The following is a 15,896-nucleotide window of genomic DNA, read 5'->3' on the forward strand; positions in this document are numbered from 1 at the left end:
GAAGCAGAGCCTGTCTGGCGCCCCTCCTCTCACTCCCCAACCCCATCAGCAGATCATGCCCTGTGGTTCCTCTTATGCGGGACCCTCTGATTGTGGGTGAAATACTGGCTGGCAAAATCCGGAAGGGGATGTCTAGAGAGGGGTGGTGGCTCCCTCCACGTCACAGAGCAAGCTAGTGTTAAAATGTCCTCAGGCGGGGGTGGATGCCTACCATCTGGCCCAGACCTCTCCAGGCCGTTCATCGCTTGGCTCATCTGTGCTGTGGGGTAAGCTGGGTGGGGAGGCCAGAAGATCTGGGCTGGCGGGGGAGACAGGAAATCTGACCAAGAGTCTCACGGTGGCTTTCTGGCAGAAGTGGGTGGACATGGCCTGGCGGATGACACAGTTGCTGCTTCTGGCTTTGGTGGCTGCTGCATGGGGTGCCCCGTCCGGGACTCCACAGGCCAGGACAGACCTGCTCAACGTCTGCATGAACGCCAAGCACCACAAGACAAAGCCAGGCCCTGAGGACAAGCTACATGACCAGGTGAGGATGGAGTGGGGTCTGGGGCAGGGGAGAGGGCTGACCCCAAAAAGGGGAGAAGTTAGGGAGATGGGAAGATCAGCTTTGGCAGGTGATGGAGGCAGCAGGGTGGCTGAGGTGATCCTGGTGGACCTCTCGCAGGAGGCCACTAGAATACTGGGGTGACTATTTATCTAGCACCCTCTATGGGCCAAGTGTTTTCCTCACACCTTGTCGTGAATATGTCCAAAAGGCCTCCTTGGTAGGTGGATGGTGGTCTCTACTTATACAAATGAGGAAATAGGCCCACAGAGGGCACAAGTACATGTGGGAACTGAGAAGCCAGTCATTAGCAGGTGCCGGGAGAGGGACTGGTGGAACCTTTCCCAACCTCATTATGTGCGAGCCCACGGAACTCAAAGTCAAGGTAGAAGAGACACATCCCTCATGGTCACGACGTGACAAATAACTACAAACAGGTCAGGTCCCCACCCCCCATTAGGTCCTGAAGAGACAGTGACAAATCAGATATGCTGGGAAGACTTCCAAGTAAAGGGACCATTGGCCTTGGCCTTGGAGGATGAGCAAGAGTTTTCCAGGAAGACAAAGAAGGAAAAGGCAGCCTAGCAGAGGACAGCATGTACACGGGTTGGAGGGTGACAGCACAAGCGGTGGCAAGTCTAGTGTGGCCAGAGCCAAGGATACTGCTGCACACAGAGAAGGGGAGGTGAGGCCTGAGTTCCCATTTCATAGGGAAGGCTCCTGAAGCAGCTCAGAGAATCTGAGCTTGAAGTTGAACTCCAGGCTCATGAGAGATGCCGATATCTCATTCCTTCCGGTCACCCCCTCTGCTCCCTACAAGGCTTCACACTGCTGGAGGGCTGGGGTGTTCCCAGGGAAAGACTGGCATGGACTGCTTCCAGGGGCTCCAGGTGAAAAGAGGGAAGTCCAGCAGCCCATTACCTCTGAGTCATTTCCAACAGTTCATTTGCTCTGTGTGTGTGTGCGTGTGTGTAGTAAAATATCCGTAACATAAATTTGCTGTTTAAGCATTTCTAAGTGTACAGCTCTGTAGCATTAGGTAGATTCACGTTGTTGTGCAAACATCACCACCATCCATCTCCAGAACTTTTTCATCTTCCCAAACTGAAAGTTCATACCCATCATTGCATTTTTAGAACTTTTAAAGTTCTTTTTAGGAATTTTTTTTTTTTTTGCCGCACCGCGCGGCTTGTAGGATCTTAGTTCCCTGACCAGGGATCAAACCTGGGCCCTTGGCAATGAAAGCGCAGGGTCCTAACCACTGGACCGCCAGGGAATTCCCAGAACTTTTTAAGTTCTAAAGGTTGCTTTAAAGAACGCTGAGCAGCACTTCCTCTTTGCCAAGAAATGATGCAGACACAGACCTTGGAGGGAGTCAGGTGATTGTAATTCGGAGGGATGTAGGCTATATGGTAGTGGCTGGTTTTGCTGAGTCTCTACCATAGGCCAGGAAGTGCTTTTCATTATATTTAATTTAGTCAATTAATTTATTTATTGGCCGTGTAGCGCAGCTTGCAGGATCTTAGTTCCCCGACCAGGGATTGAACCTACATCCTTGGCAGTGAAAGCGCGGAGTCCTAACCACTGGACCGCCAGGGAATTCCCCGCTTTTCATTATATTAACTAACTCTTTTGGAGGCAGAAACCCCTGACCCTGGCTGGCAGGTCGGGGATGAGGTGCATGGGGTCTTGCAGGGCGACCAAGAGTTGGGCACCTAAGGAACTGCATGCACGAAGCTGGGGAGGCCTGGAAGCAGGTTCTGCGGCAGCAGCCCCGGGCGTGGGCTGGGTTATTGCAGAGGGGTTGGTTTGGATCCACCCTCAGGGATTTTCCTTAGTTTCTCCTGAATGCCCAGACCTGTCACATCTCCCTTCTCACTTGAGCCTGGATGCTAGAGTTCATCTCAGACATTTTAAGCAATTGGCTCATCATCGCTCAGCTCTTGACTCCCAGCCTCCAGCAATTTCTAAAGAGAAATCTCCACCACTTCTACCATGTTACCTGCCTTGAATTCACCCTTCTAGGATTGCCTCCCATGTTTAGTCAGGCCCATGTTCAGGCCTATGTGTGGTCATCGCCCCTCTGTGCCCCGCTGCTTTTAAGACCTACCAGGAGTCCCCTCGCCTGGGGTTCCAGACCCTGAGAGAGCCAGACTGGCCCCCTTCCCCTCCACGCCTCACCACAGCCCGAGACCAGGCGCCTCCCTCTCCCCTCTGTCCTGAGGTAAAACCTTAACCTTACCATCCACAAGGGGTGCAGCTTACTTAAGCTCTGTAAAAATCGGAGTAACGATCTTTTACTCCATAACTGGGTTACTGAGAAGATAAAGTGCAAAAGCCCCAGGGACTTTGAGTCTGCTATTTTCGGTGCCCCCAGTGTTCTCTGTCTCCACCCCCCCCACCCCTAACTAAAACCATAAGCGCAAGGAGGGCAGAGATTTGATCTCTTTTGTTCATTACAGTATTCGCAGCACCCAGCACAGTGCCTGCACTCAATTCATACTGTCTCAGTGCAAAAAATGAGTAATCTAAATAACCCAGATAACGTGAAATAACTTTGTAAACTGCTTAGAGATGTACAAATAATAATTGCTCCCCCAGACGATGGTTCCCCAGGTCTCCCACATCCCCTGTGTTACTTTCTGTTAAAAGTCAATACTGCTATTGCCTCTGCCCCACCATGAGGGCTCCTCAAGGCCAGGCTTAGAGGCAGCCTCCCCAGTGAGGGCTCCTCTGGGTGACCCACCCGAGGCAGAGGAACCAGAATCTGGAGGAGATGGCCATGGTGGGTCAAGGACTTAGTCCCATGTCTTCCCCTCCCAGTGCAGTCCCTGGAAGAAGAACGCCTGCTGCTCCGTCAACACCAGCCAAGAAGCCCATAAGGATATTTCCTACCTGTACAGATTCAACTGGGATCACTGTGGCAAGATGGAGCCCGCCTGCAAGCGCCACTTTATTCAGGACACCTGCCTCTATGAGTGCTCACCTAACCTGGGGCCCTGGATCCAGGAGGTATGGGCACCATCCCCACAGACATGAACCTCAGCAGAGGGCAGGGCCCACAGGCCACTTGCAGGGAGGGCGCGGTCCAGGAATTCTGGACTGAGGGCGGAAGAGGCACCGCCCCCTCCCCCAGCCCTGGACCCCATCAAGGCTGTAGCAGCTGAGATCCCTGGCTGAATCGAGCCCTCCCTTCCCCCCGCTCCCCCCAGGTGAACCAGAGCTGGCGCAAAGAGCGGGTCCTGAACGTGCCCCTCTGCAAAGAGGACTGTCAGATCTGGTGGGAAGACTGCCGCACCTCCTACACCTGCAAGACCAACTGGCACAAGGGCTGGAACTGGACCTCAGGTGAGGGCCTGGGCGGGGGAGGGGGGGAGGGAGGGGTTTGGAGGTGGAGGGGGGTTGTGGAACGAGTATATGGAGATTTGAGGCTGTGGGGCTGGTGGAACAAGAGATGGTTCTGGACCCAGTGGCTACAGGTCTTCCATCCTCCCCACAGGGTATAACCAGTGCCCAGTGAGAGCTGCCTGCCACCGCTTTGACTTCTACTTCCCCACGCCTGCTGCTCTGTGCAATGAAATCTGGAGTCACTCCTTCAAAGTCAGCAACTATGGCCGGGGCAGCGGCCGCTGCATCCAGATGTGGTTCGACCCGGCCCAGGGCAACCCCAATGAGGGGGTGGCGAAGTTCTATGCTGAGACCACAAATTCTGGGGCCATGCCCCAGGGGATTGGACCTCTCCTGCTCAACCTCACCCAGATACTGCAACGCTGGTTCCTTGGCTAAACTGTTTCCACTGCTGACACCTGGATACCTTCCTTGCCTGCACCCAGCCTCAGCTCAGCCCAGCTCCACTCTCTCAGATGAGGAGGATTCACAATACCCTGGTCATTGGTTCCTGATCCAAGGTCCTGTGGGGATCCTCTGACAGCCTATTCTAATAGATATATCTATGTGTGTCCTGTGCCTTATAAATAATTTGGGGATGAGTGGGTTGGGGGTGGGGGCATGCCTCATTGCTTCATCATTCCTCTTGAGAGGCCCAAAGCGGGACTGGGACTAGCTTGAAGTTCGGCAGCAAGTAGGGGGTAGAAGTTGATCCCTTAGCCTGGGGCTCTTACTTCTGCACCAGCCTTCCCCCTCATGCCCCCTCCTATACCACAAGGGAACAAGGGAATTGGTAGAGGGAAGCTGGGGAGAGATTGGCAGATAAGATACCAGGCTCCTGAAAGTTTCTTTCCCTTTCCTTCCCTTACTAGATGTGGGCTGGGATGGAGATATCAGTGGGCAGATCCCCATGATGAACACTTGCACTGTCTCCATTTTTTAAAAATGACAATTCTACAGTGAAAAATCATGCACATAGTAGAATGCTATAGCATTGAATTCCAGAAGAGGGATTGCTGGGTCAAGGAGTATTTGGATTTATAATTTTGATAGTTACAATTTTACAGGGGTTATATCAATGTGGCCCCCACTAGCCTTGTTTCCCCACAATCTGGTCAACACAGTGTAGCGTTAAACTTTGAATTTCCTGCTAAGCTGATTTTCTTCTAAACTGATAGGTGGGATAAAGGGCATCTCAGTGGAGTTTTCACTTGCCATGTTTCTTACCATGAGAACACAGTTTTTGAGATCTTTCCATATTGATCTACAAAGATCTAATTCATTCTTTTCCATTGCTGGGCAATATTCAGTTCTATGTATAGATCACATTTAATTCAGTCACCTACTGATGGATATCTGAGGCAGGGAGGTTCTTTTATGGCCTTGACATTTTTACAAAGCATGGGCCAGTTATTTTGTAGAATAACTCTCATTTTGGGTTTATCTGTTTCCTCATCAGATTGAGGTTCTGAATTTTTGACACAAGTATCCCAAAAGCAATACTGTGTCCTCTTGGTGCATCATGATGGGGGGGCACATGGTGTTGGGTTTGCCCATTCCTGACGATGTTAACTGATCTTTTGGTTGAGATTGGTTCTGCCAGGTTTCTCCATTACTTTTTCCCCGCTTTGTAATTAATAAGTATGTTGTAGGGAGATATTTTGAGGACTGCAGGTATCCTATTTACCATCACACTTTCACTCTGGAGTTTCACTGTCTGATGGACATTTTTTAAAAAGTGAAAACAAACACTAAAAATGTCTTATTATATGACATCCCCTCTCCAACCCTTTAATGCTCTTCCATGGTGTCTGCTGGAAAAACCAAACTTCAGTGGCCTGGAAGCCCCCCTCCTCCACTTAGATATCGTGTCAAATTAATTCCCCCTCTACACCCCCCATATATAAGCCCCATTCACACTTTTCACTTTGGGGCTTTTACTCCAAATATTCCCTCTCAGGGTTCCTGGGATGCTCTTTTATACTCTGCAGGCTGGCTCCTTGTAGCCACTTAGGTTTCAACCTACAATTAATTCCCCACTAAAATGACTTCTGACCACTCAACCAAAAGAAGTCCTCTTGTACAGATATCCATCCACTGTGTTTACTGTCTGACTTTTCCCTAACAAAACATACACACCTGAAAGCAGGGGCCATGTCTATGACATTTTGTGCCAGATCCCCTGGGCCTGGGTCAGTGCCTAGCACAGAGGAGGTACTTAGGAAGTGAAGGAATCCATGCACTCATTCTGTCAGTCAGCAGATGCCTTCTGAACACCCAATCTGCCGGTGTCGGCCGACAGGAAGGGAATTGAGTACCTTGCGCTGTCTGGTGGGGGCAGACAGATGTGAGAACCAGTAACTCTTAGAACAGTGAGCTGAGGGTTTGCTCCAGGGGAGCACAGAGTGTGGCGTAGTTCCGTGGAAGCCCAGAAAGGTTAGGGAAGGCTTCCAAAGCATAATGTTTACCAAGCAGACTAGGTGGAGGAATGGCATTCCATGGAGAGGGCTCAGGAAGTGCAAAGGCTTGGAGGTGATAGAAGCACAGCAGAATTTCTAGGTGGCTAAGACAGAAGTTAAGAGGGCAAGGGCAGGAAATGAGGCCAGAGAAGAAACACTGGATCTGCAACCCTCAAGACTCTGATGCCCTCACAGTGCTCTCTCCTTTCTTTGTGAAAGAAGCCAGGCTTGGAATCAGACTCAGCTCTAGCCCCTCTTTGCTGCCTGGGAACCGCAGTTTTCGCAGCTGTGAGGATGGGTGATAAGCGACTGCATATGCCATGGGCTGGCACTCAGGAAAAGCCCCAGTTTCTCCCACCCCCCCAGAGCCCCCACCCACGCAGGGCCAAAGACCTTCCTTTCATCTTTGTCAAGTCACAGGGCAGCCTTCAGATCGGGGTCCACAAGGATGCCAATGGCTAACTTGGCTGGTATTAAGCTTCCAGTCCGGGCAGATACTCTCGGGATCGGTTCCACAGTGGATGCTTGACTGTATCCCTCCCTGTTGGCCAGATGGCCTGAGCACTGAGGCTTCAGATTCAGAGCCCGGCACGAGGCTCAACAAGGGCAGGGACTCCTCACAGATTAGAACTCCACCTCCAACTCACTTCCCACTTGCTGGTCGCTTCTTCTGAACCCCTGAGGTCTCAGAGGCCAAACATCACTCCTGCAGTGGAGGAACTATAAAGCCCAGTTTATGATCAGTTCCTGGTGCAGGGGTGGAGGATGGGGGACAGGGGCAAGTCCCATCTAGAAGAGCATCTAGAGGAATGCTTTTGGGCATTCCTAGACACCCGGTCATGCTCCAATTAGGAGAAGGCTGAGCTGGGCTTGTAAAGCTAGGAGGGAGGTCTGGGTGTTCTAGCAGCCCTCTACCTGCTCAGGTCTTCAGAGGGCTTAACCCTCCCAGGTTGTCACAGGAGTCAAGTATGGCTCACTCCGAGGGAGAGGGAAAGCAGGGCACAAGCTAGGGGTCTCCTGGGAGTTGATTTCTCTCCCCCCCCCCCCCACTGGAGTCAATTTCTTTGCAGGCTCTTTAGGGCTTTCCTTCTTGGCTGATGCTCCTCCAGTGATCCAGCTGCCTCCTCTGGCTCCCAGCCCCGCCCCCTGTTCCACGGGCTCAGACCTGTGGCCTTTCCAAGGTTAGTGAGGCACCATATTCCTTAAACTTCTGCTGCCATCATAGGCTGATGGCTCCCACATCCAACCTGGACCCTTTCCCGGGCTTTCACCTCTACCACCACCTCCCCACCGTGTTGCACACAGGCACCTCGACAAAACAGAGCTCAACGTTCCCTCCGGCCCAAATTTGCTCCTCCCCTCTTCCCTTTCCCCACCAGTGGTACCAGCCTGGCCTCAGAGGGTGAAAAAAGAAAGGCTTCTGTCTCTGGCTGGGGTAGGAGTGGTGGGAGGAGTCTACATTAGAGCAGACTCTTAGCTGCTGGAGAAAGGAGACTTGTGTGTGAGTGGGTAGGGGAGTGGGGGAAGGGAGGGGAGCTGGGGCCTTGGAACAACTGAGGCTCTGGTAATCTGAACATCTGTGATTTTATAGCTGGAGGCGGGCAATGCCTGAGGCTGCTGAGGTTGAAGAGTTGGTGGCTCTATAAGTTGGGGATATGGGAGCTCCATACTCTCTACAGCTGCCTGGGAGCTGGGAAGCCCGAGCTCCAGCCCTTGCCCTGCAATGAGCTCTGTCTTGATTCTCTGGGTCTCATTCTCTTTATCGGTATAACAGGATGAGGGTGTTAGAAGTGGAGCAGATTTCTTTAAAGGATCCCAGCAACTCAGGCTGCAAGGTTTTCTCAGACCTGAGTTTAGGGGAGAAAATGGAATAAGTGGGGCTTGGGGACTGGCCTTAGGCCTGCACTATTAATCCAGTCCCTCCTACCCACCACCCTTCCATGGAGGCCTTGCTGGAGCCCACATGCAATAATTAACTCCTGGGTGGCCTTCGCCCTATCCTAAGCACCTCTCCTGGGCCACATTCCCACTGCCCGTCTCCTAGGCCACTAAGCCCCTTCTGTCCCCTAGAGTGAGGCAAGGGGGACTGCAGAGCAGAGCAGAAGCCTGAGCCAGACCGAGAGCCTCCTCTTCTCCCAGGTATGCCACTCTGCACCCCCTCTCAGAGCAACACACCCTAGGGCACTCCCAGCAAGTATTAAAGGCAGAGAATCCAGAAGCAGAGACAGGGCCTGCCCAAGGTTGAACTACAAGTTAGTAGAACCCAGCACTCTTGCCTTTCAGCACAGCACTGAGTTCTCAGAGCTTCAAGTCTGGGACCCTGGGGGAAGGGGTGGCGGTGTTGAGGATGGTGATTGGTGGTGGTGGTGGGGTCTGAGCTGGACCCAAATCTGAAGCTGAGACTAGGAGGGGGGAGGGGCTTGCAGGGTGATGTAGGTGGCATGGAGGGGAAGAGAGCTCTGGCTCTAGAAAGCAGCCACAGCAAGAAAAACCACCGACTGACTGGGATCCAATGGGACCTGGGGAAAGGGTTTTCTCAGCCCTCCCAGTACTCCCCCAGTACTCTGTGTCAGTTACCCCTGTGGGAGCCTCAGCACAGGGAAAGAGCAGGGGACAAAAGCTGAAGGAGCTCTGGACTTGAGGGTCCTGAGTTGGACTTGGGTGGTCCCTACTGTGTGACTTGGGACACGTTCCTCAACCCATGCCCAACTGATTCCTCAATCCGTGCCCAGCTGGCTAGTATTTCTTAGGGTTTTCCCCCCTACATTTAATCCTCAGGTGAGGAAACTAAGCCTCAAGATAATGTGAGTTATTTTCTCCCAAGGTCAAGCAGGAGGGGAAGTATGAGAACTGGGATCATGGACAGGCGGATCTGGAACCCTGTGCTCTAAACTGCTAGACTCTGTTTCCCCAAAGGAGCCTGATCCTGAATCACCTGGCATTTCCAAGAATACAGATTTGTCCTGTGCCTTTGGAGATCAGGGAGTGACAGGATCAATGGAGAGATGATTGGGTCCTGGAATGAATGAATTAGCAAATGAATGAACACTGGAATAAACAGTGTAGCAGGATAATGGACTGTGGAAGGGTGTGAAGTGAGGAGAGCAAGGTGGGAATATAATCCCAGGTTTCCCTGAGTCCTGCTGGGCATTCAGGCCCCATCCAGGAGGCCCAGGCAAGATGCTGGAGTTTTGCAGAAGATGTGGGCAATGTGGTGGCGAGGCAACTTTGTGAGCAGGGAGGATGCATAAGCTTTAGGAGCTGTAAGAAATGAATTCTGAGTGTTTTAGGAGAACCAGGCACCTGGTGACCAGTGGCATGAGGTAACAGGCACCTCCCAAAGCTCAGCATCAGAGGTCAGGGGATTGAGATGCTATGAAGGCCAAGGAGAGGCCAGCTCTGTGGCAGAGGTTCAGGAGCCTCCCTAGGCCCCAGGGGTGGGCTGTTTGGCTGCCCATGTCCACCCCCAAGCCTCTGCCTTGTTACATCCTCCAGGTCACAGGGTCTCTGGGAGAGGCCAAATAATGAGGCTGGAAAGGGCTGGAAGCAGGGCTTTTTTTTTTTTTTTTAAACATTGATCTGCATCTGGAGTTCCAAAACTAAGATAAACTTTTACACAAAGTCATTTGGTGTCAAAATCTGACCTGAGGGCTTCCCTGGTGGCACAGTGGTTGAGAATCCGCCTGCCGGTGCAGGGGACATGGGTTCAAGCCCTGGTCCGGGAAGATCCCACATGCCACAGGGCAGCTAAGCCTGTGCGCCACAACTACTGAGCTTGTGCTCTGGAGCCCGCGAGCCACAACTGCTGAGCCTGCGCGCCTGGAGCCCATGCTCCGCAACAGGGGAGGCCACCGCAATGAGAAGCCCACGTACCGCAGTGAGGAGTGGCCCCCGCTCTCCGCAACTAGAGAAAGCCGTGTACAGCAACAAAGAACCAAAGTAGCCAAAAAAAAAAAAAAAAAAAATCTGGCCTGAAAATTAATGTGAGGTTATTATAGTTTTTATTTATCCCACCAGTATACCTATTTCTTTTTTTTTTTTTTAATTTTTATTTATTTATTTTATTTATTTATGGCTGTGTTGGGTCTTCGTTTCTGTGCGCGGGTTTCCTCTAGTTGTGGCAAGCGGGGGCCACTCTTCATCGCGGTGCGCGGGCCTCTCACTATCGCGGCCTCTCTTGTTGCGGAGCACAGGCTCCAGACGCGCAGGCTCAGTAATTGTGGCTCATGGGCCCAGCCGCTCCGCGGCATGTGGGCAGTATACCTATTTCCTTCCCCACAGAATGTGTGCTTGATCATTGAGTGCATGTAAATTGTATTATCTTATTTTGTATTACCTTAGATAAAACTGCCAACTAAAGAATGTCACTCCACCACCCAGGTTCTATAAGGATTAAGTCATTAGTGACTGCAGTTGCTGACTTTTAACACACACTAAAAGAAATTCAGGGTGGAGATCAGGAACAAGGCACTCTGTGCTCTGGGAAAATTGGCAGAACAGGCCTTTCGGATGGTTAGATATTTTTAGGAAAAAATTTTATGAACACAAATTCTTGCATCTTCTCATATCTAGAAAAGCACTAAAGCCATTAACTAAGATTTCTGTTCCTTGCGACTAGCAGCAACTTTCTACCGAGATGTGTGCTTGACTGCATGTACCCCTGGGCCGAAATCACATATGTACTGATCTCCCCCTTCACCTCTTCAGAACAGTTTTGCAGAGCAGTCTCCTGGGCTATAAACACTGAGTAAACTCAACTCAGAGCTCTTACATTGTAAGTTTTTTTCAGTCAACAAAATCTGAAAAGTTTTAAGCTCCGAAACATTTGCCTCCAAGGATTTCGAACAAGGGATTGGGAACCTATGGCAATCTCCTGGCTATTTCTGCATTTTGCCCAAACTCCATCCCTTAGTTGCACTTGATCCTCATGACCTTGTAAAGAAGCCAGGGAGATCCCAGCCAGGTACTGTCCCAGACCCAACCCTCCCTGAGGCTGGCAAGACTAGGGTGTCAGTCTGATCCGCCCTAGGCTCCACCCACCTAAGACTGTTATTAACACCTTGAGGACCCACCTCTGCATTCCCGCATTCTCACATTCCTTGCTGCCTTTGACCACAGTTATTTCTTCAGGGACAAGCATGGCCTGGAAGACAACGTGGCTACTGTTCCTTGTGGTAGGGGCGGCTGCCGTATGGACAGCCCGGCCCAGGACTGAGCTTCTCAATGTCTGCATGAATGCCAAGCACCATAAGGAAAAGCCAGGTCCCGAGGACAAGCTACATGAGCAGGTGGGCCGAGAAGTGGTCTGGGTCGGGGAAGAGCTGCCTCAGGGAACGTCTGCCTGCCTCCTTGGTGGAGGCAGGGAGGCCGCCTGAGCAGGTCTTCAGTTTGCATTGGTTTATGGGTGACTTTTTAACACATACTGTGTGCCCAGTGTTGTCAGGCAATGCCAAGAACTCAGTTTCTTGGTTGTTGGGTTTCCGTGTTACTAAAATCAGGAAGCAGGCCTGGAGAAGCACCTGGAGAGACCTGTTTGGGGGGTTGATTTTGATTTCTGAGTTTAGACTGGGGCTAACCCCTCCAAGAAGCTGATAGGAGAAAGAGCACACTGCATGTGGCGGCTTCTTTTCTGCCAGCCCCAAACAGCTCAGGAAAAGAGGGTCTCTCACAGTGAGGCTGGGTGCGAGGCAAACATGTCCTCTGGGGCTCTCAACCCTATTGGACCTTCCTTCCTATGACGAGGACTTTGCCACAATCCCTTCAATCTCTTGAACCTATCTAAATGTTAAAAAAAAAAAAAAGTCAATGTGATGTCATAACTGTAAAGAAAAAACCAAAAGGCAAGTCACTTGAACTATGCATTTCAATATGTAAATGTTCATATTTATCTCATCCGCAGATAATGACCACAGTCCTGTTTGTGCTTGTTTTGCATCATCGAGCCCCTAGCTGCCAGTGCAGCCTGACAAGTGGTGGTATTACTTGGATACTTCCAGCAGCCTTGACTTTACCCTCTTCAGCCTATATATATATATATTTTTTTTTTTCAGCCTATATATTTTTTTAAAGTGCACATCTTAATATTGTGCTTTTATACTAAATTCTAGGCCATGGGTTTTCATTCATTCAATAAGAATGTATTGAGTATTTCTGTAATTAGAACTATTCTGGGGTTGCAGTTTATTTAACTTGCTTCCTTACCTCCAGGTCTTTCTCACCTTCTGAAAGAGGCTTAATCTTACCCTTCTAGAAAACAATTTCCCATTCCTCTCCTGCTTTGTTTTTTCCCAAAGCAATTATCCAGTGATAAGTTTTCCTTGTGTTCCCAGTTCCTAGAAAAATGCCTGGGTTAGAATAAGTAGGAGCTCAATAAAGACTTGAATGAATGAATGTTGTGATGACTGCATCTCTGGGTAAGGCTCCCTCCTGGGATTCCACAGTCTTGGAAAGCCTTCTCCCGCAAAGAAGGCCCCCCAGTAGCAAGTGTTTCCCTGAAGACTGTGTTGGGGAATCAAGGACTAAAAGGGGAGAGGCTACGCATGTGAATATTCTGGTTATGCTGGGTGTGAGAGTTAAAAGTCAGTATTATTATTGCCTCTACCCCACCATGAGGGCTCCTCAAGGCCAGGCTTAGAGACAGCCTCTCCAGCGAGGGCTCCTCTGGGTGACCCACCCGAGGCAGAGGAACCAGAATCTGGAGGAGATGGCCATGGTGGGTCAAGGACTTAGTCCCATGTCTTCCCCTCCCAGTGCAGTCCCTGGAAGAAGAAGGCCTGCTGCTCCGTCAACACCAGCCGAGAAGCCCATAAGGATATTTCCTACCTGTACAGATTCAACTGGGATCACTGTGGCAAGATGGAGCCCGCCTGCAAGCGCCACTTTATTCAGGACACCTGCCTCTACGAGTGCTCACCTAACCTGGGGCCCTGGATCCAGGAGGTATGGGCACCATCCCCACAGACATGAACCTCAGCAGAGGGCAGGGCCCACCAACCACTTGCAGGGAGGGCGTGGTCCAGGAACTCTGGACTGAGGGTGGTAGTGAACGCAGCTCTTTTGCCCCTTTCCTGTTTGCCCATTTCTGTTCCCCTCTAACCTTAAAGGAGCCCAATTATAGGAATGAGATCACCAGGCAATTTAACCTAACTCTTGACTTATGCTCTCCTGAATAGACACCATGCCTTGCCTAACCTGTTGGTTCTTTTCCTAGATTAAAAGAAGTAAGAATGAAGAATTAAGTAGTTAAAAAATGACTAGCTCTCTACCTCCAACAGCTCCCTTAGCAATCCTGCAGGCAGATCACTTGGGCAAGATAATATCTGAAGAGAGAGTCAGCCAGTCTGCACACAATGGAGAATGATGCAGAATCCAACCTCCTGCCTTGATGATTCACTGAGATTCTTTCCCCTTTTTCCCTTTAAAAACTGTCATGGCTGAGCAGAATCTTCGGAGTTGGTCTCGGGATATGAGTTCACCTTCTCCCCAGATTGCCGGCTTTTCTGATTAAAGCAACTTTCCTTTCTACTGACACTGGCCTCTCGCCTCTCGATTATGGGCTTTTGAGCAGAGAACAGCGGAACCTGAGTTTGGTAACAGTAGAAGCACCGCCCCCTCCCCCAGCCCTGGACCCCATCAAGGCTGTAGCAGCTGAGATCCCTGGCTGAATCGAGCCCTCCCTTCCCCCCGCTCCCCCCAGGTGAACCAGAGCTGGCGCAAAGAGCGGGTCCTGAACGTGCCCCTCTGCAAAGAGGACTGTCAGATCTGGTGGGAAGACTGCCGCACCTCCTACACCTGCAAGACCAACTGGCACAAGGGCTGGAACTGGACCTCAGGTGAGGGCCTGGGCGGGGGCGGGGGGGAGGGAGGGGTTTGGAGGTGGAGGGGGTGTGTGGAACGAGTATATGGAGATTTGAGGCTGCGGGGCTGGTGGAACAAGAGATGGTTCTGGACCCAGTGGCTACAGGTCTTCCATCCTCCCCATAGGGTATAACCAGTGCCCAGTGAGAACTGCCTGCCACCGCTTTGACTTCTACTTCCCCACGCCTGCTGCTCTGTGCAATGAAATCTGGAGTCACTCCTACAAAGTCAGCAACTATGGCCGGGGCAGCGGCCGCTGCATCCAGATGTGGTTCGACCCGGCCCAGGGCAACCCCAACGAGGAGGTGGCGAGGTTCTATGCTGAGACCATGAGTGGGGCTGGGCTCCGTGAGGTCTGGCCTCTGCGTTTCGGCCTGGTCCTAATGTTGCTCTGGCTGCTCAACTGAGCTCCTTTTATTTTCTGATACCTGGACATCCCTGCCCTGTTAAGACCCACAGCTCCCAATTAGTCAGTTTCTGTTCCTTGGTGGGAACTCTGACTGTTTGAATAAAACCAGACACCCCACGTGTAAGTTATTTGAGTGTGAATGGAAATGTGACTTGTGCTTCCCAGTTCCCACTGATTGAAGCTAGTTAGACTTGGTCAGTTCCCAGCTCTGATACTTGCTATGAACTTGCCAGATAACTTAACTATTCTTCCAAGCTGGGACACAGTCATATCTCTCAATTTCATTTTTCACTACAGCTCTAGTCTAGAGCCAGGCCCAGGATTTTATCATTTGAATTGGACCCAAGCCTCCCAGGGTTAACTGTTCTGCCCTGTGCTCAGCTCTCCAATAGAAGAGAAGGGAATAGGAGTGTCCAGCATGTTCTGGATGGCTGGCTGGGAAGAAGTGAAGGGTAGCCACAGGAGCTCTAACCCCCTAACAGATAATACCCCAAAGCGCTATCTGCCGGGCACCGTCCCAAACACATCTTAAAGGGATAATAGACCCCAGGCCTGACTAGAGGAGCTAAGCCTGAGCTAGTCTGGCAGAGCTCGGGTTGGAACCCAAACCTAGATGCCTAGAGCAGGTCCCAAACCAATGATCTGACAGATTTTTAGGCAGTGTTCCTACATTAAGCATAACTTGTAGAAGTTGTAATAAGCTAGGTTATGTTACAGCAACATCCCTAATATCTCAGTGCCTTAACACAACTAACACTGATTTCTTGGCTCAAGCTATGGTGCTTAATATGGGTTGTCAGGGGGATTCTGTTTGTCACTTAGGGACCCAGGCTGATGGAGGCTCCATCTCATCACACACTTCCACGAGACAGGAATAGGGAACTTGGTGAATTCCATATAGGCTCTTAAAACTTCCACCCATCACTTATTTCATTGGCTAAATCTAGTTATGACCATGACTAACTTCCAGGAGGCCAGGAAAAATACGGTCCTAACATGTGCCTGGAAGGAGAGGGGAATCAGGATATTTGTCAACAGACTTACAGGCTGCTACAAAGACCTTATTATGTTATGGTCAGTTATATTTCTGGCATGGTCATGGTTACAAATTTAATTTTTCAGTTAGATCCTGGCAAGAAGAACCAACTCTTTGAAATTATACATAGAACTATATCAACACAAAAAGTGGAGCAATGCACTGGCCACCACCCTAGGCACTCTTGTGAACACAGCAATTCAA

At 50.7% G+C, this 15,896-nt stretch overlaps 3 protein-coding genes across 4 annotated transcripts in view; 2 read left to right on the forward strand and 1 right to left on the reverse strand.

The window, feature by feature from the left end:
• ANAPC15 (anaphase promoting complex subunit 15) overlaps positions 1-15,896 on the reverse strand; it is a 72,465-nt gene that overhangs the window by 37,035 nt on the left and 19,534 nt on the right. The window lies entirely within an intron of this gene.
• Positions 170-4,503, forward strand: LOC102997580 (folate receptor alpha). The gene is made up of 5 exons (XM_007173664.2): positions 170-266; positions 353-526; positions 3,368-3,556; positions 3,757-3,892; positions 4,044-4,503. The coding sequence occupies exons 1-5, from the start codon at positions 204-206 to the stop codon at positions 4,328-4,330; spliced, it is 849 nt and encodes a 282-aa protein (XP_007173726.2). The 5' UTR covers positions 170-203; the 3' UTR covers positions 4,331-4,503.
• Positions 7,955-14,759, forward strand: LOC114236675 (folate receptor alpha-like). Its single transcript, XM_028164377.2, has 5 exons — positions 7,955-8,529; positions 11,521-11,678; positions 13,141-13,329; positions 14,087-14,222; positions 14,374-14,759. The coding sequence occupies exons 2-5, from the start codon at positions 11,529-11,531 to the stop codon at positions 14,652-14,654; spliced, it is 756 nt and encodes a 251-aa protein (XP_028020178.2). The 5' UTR covers positions 7,955-8,529; positions 11,521-11,528; the 3' UTR covers positions 14,655-14,759.

This window comes from Balaenoptera acutorostrata, chromosome 9, assembly GCF_949987535.1.
Source record: "Balaenoptera acutorostrata chromosome 9, mBalAcu1.1, whole genome shotgun sequence".
In the NCBI taxonomy this organism is placed as follows: Eukaryota; Metazoa; Chordata; class Mammalia; order Artiodactyla; family Balaenopteridae; genus Balaenoptera; species Balaenoptera acutorostrata.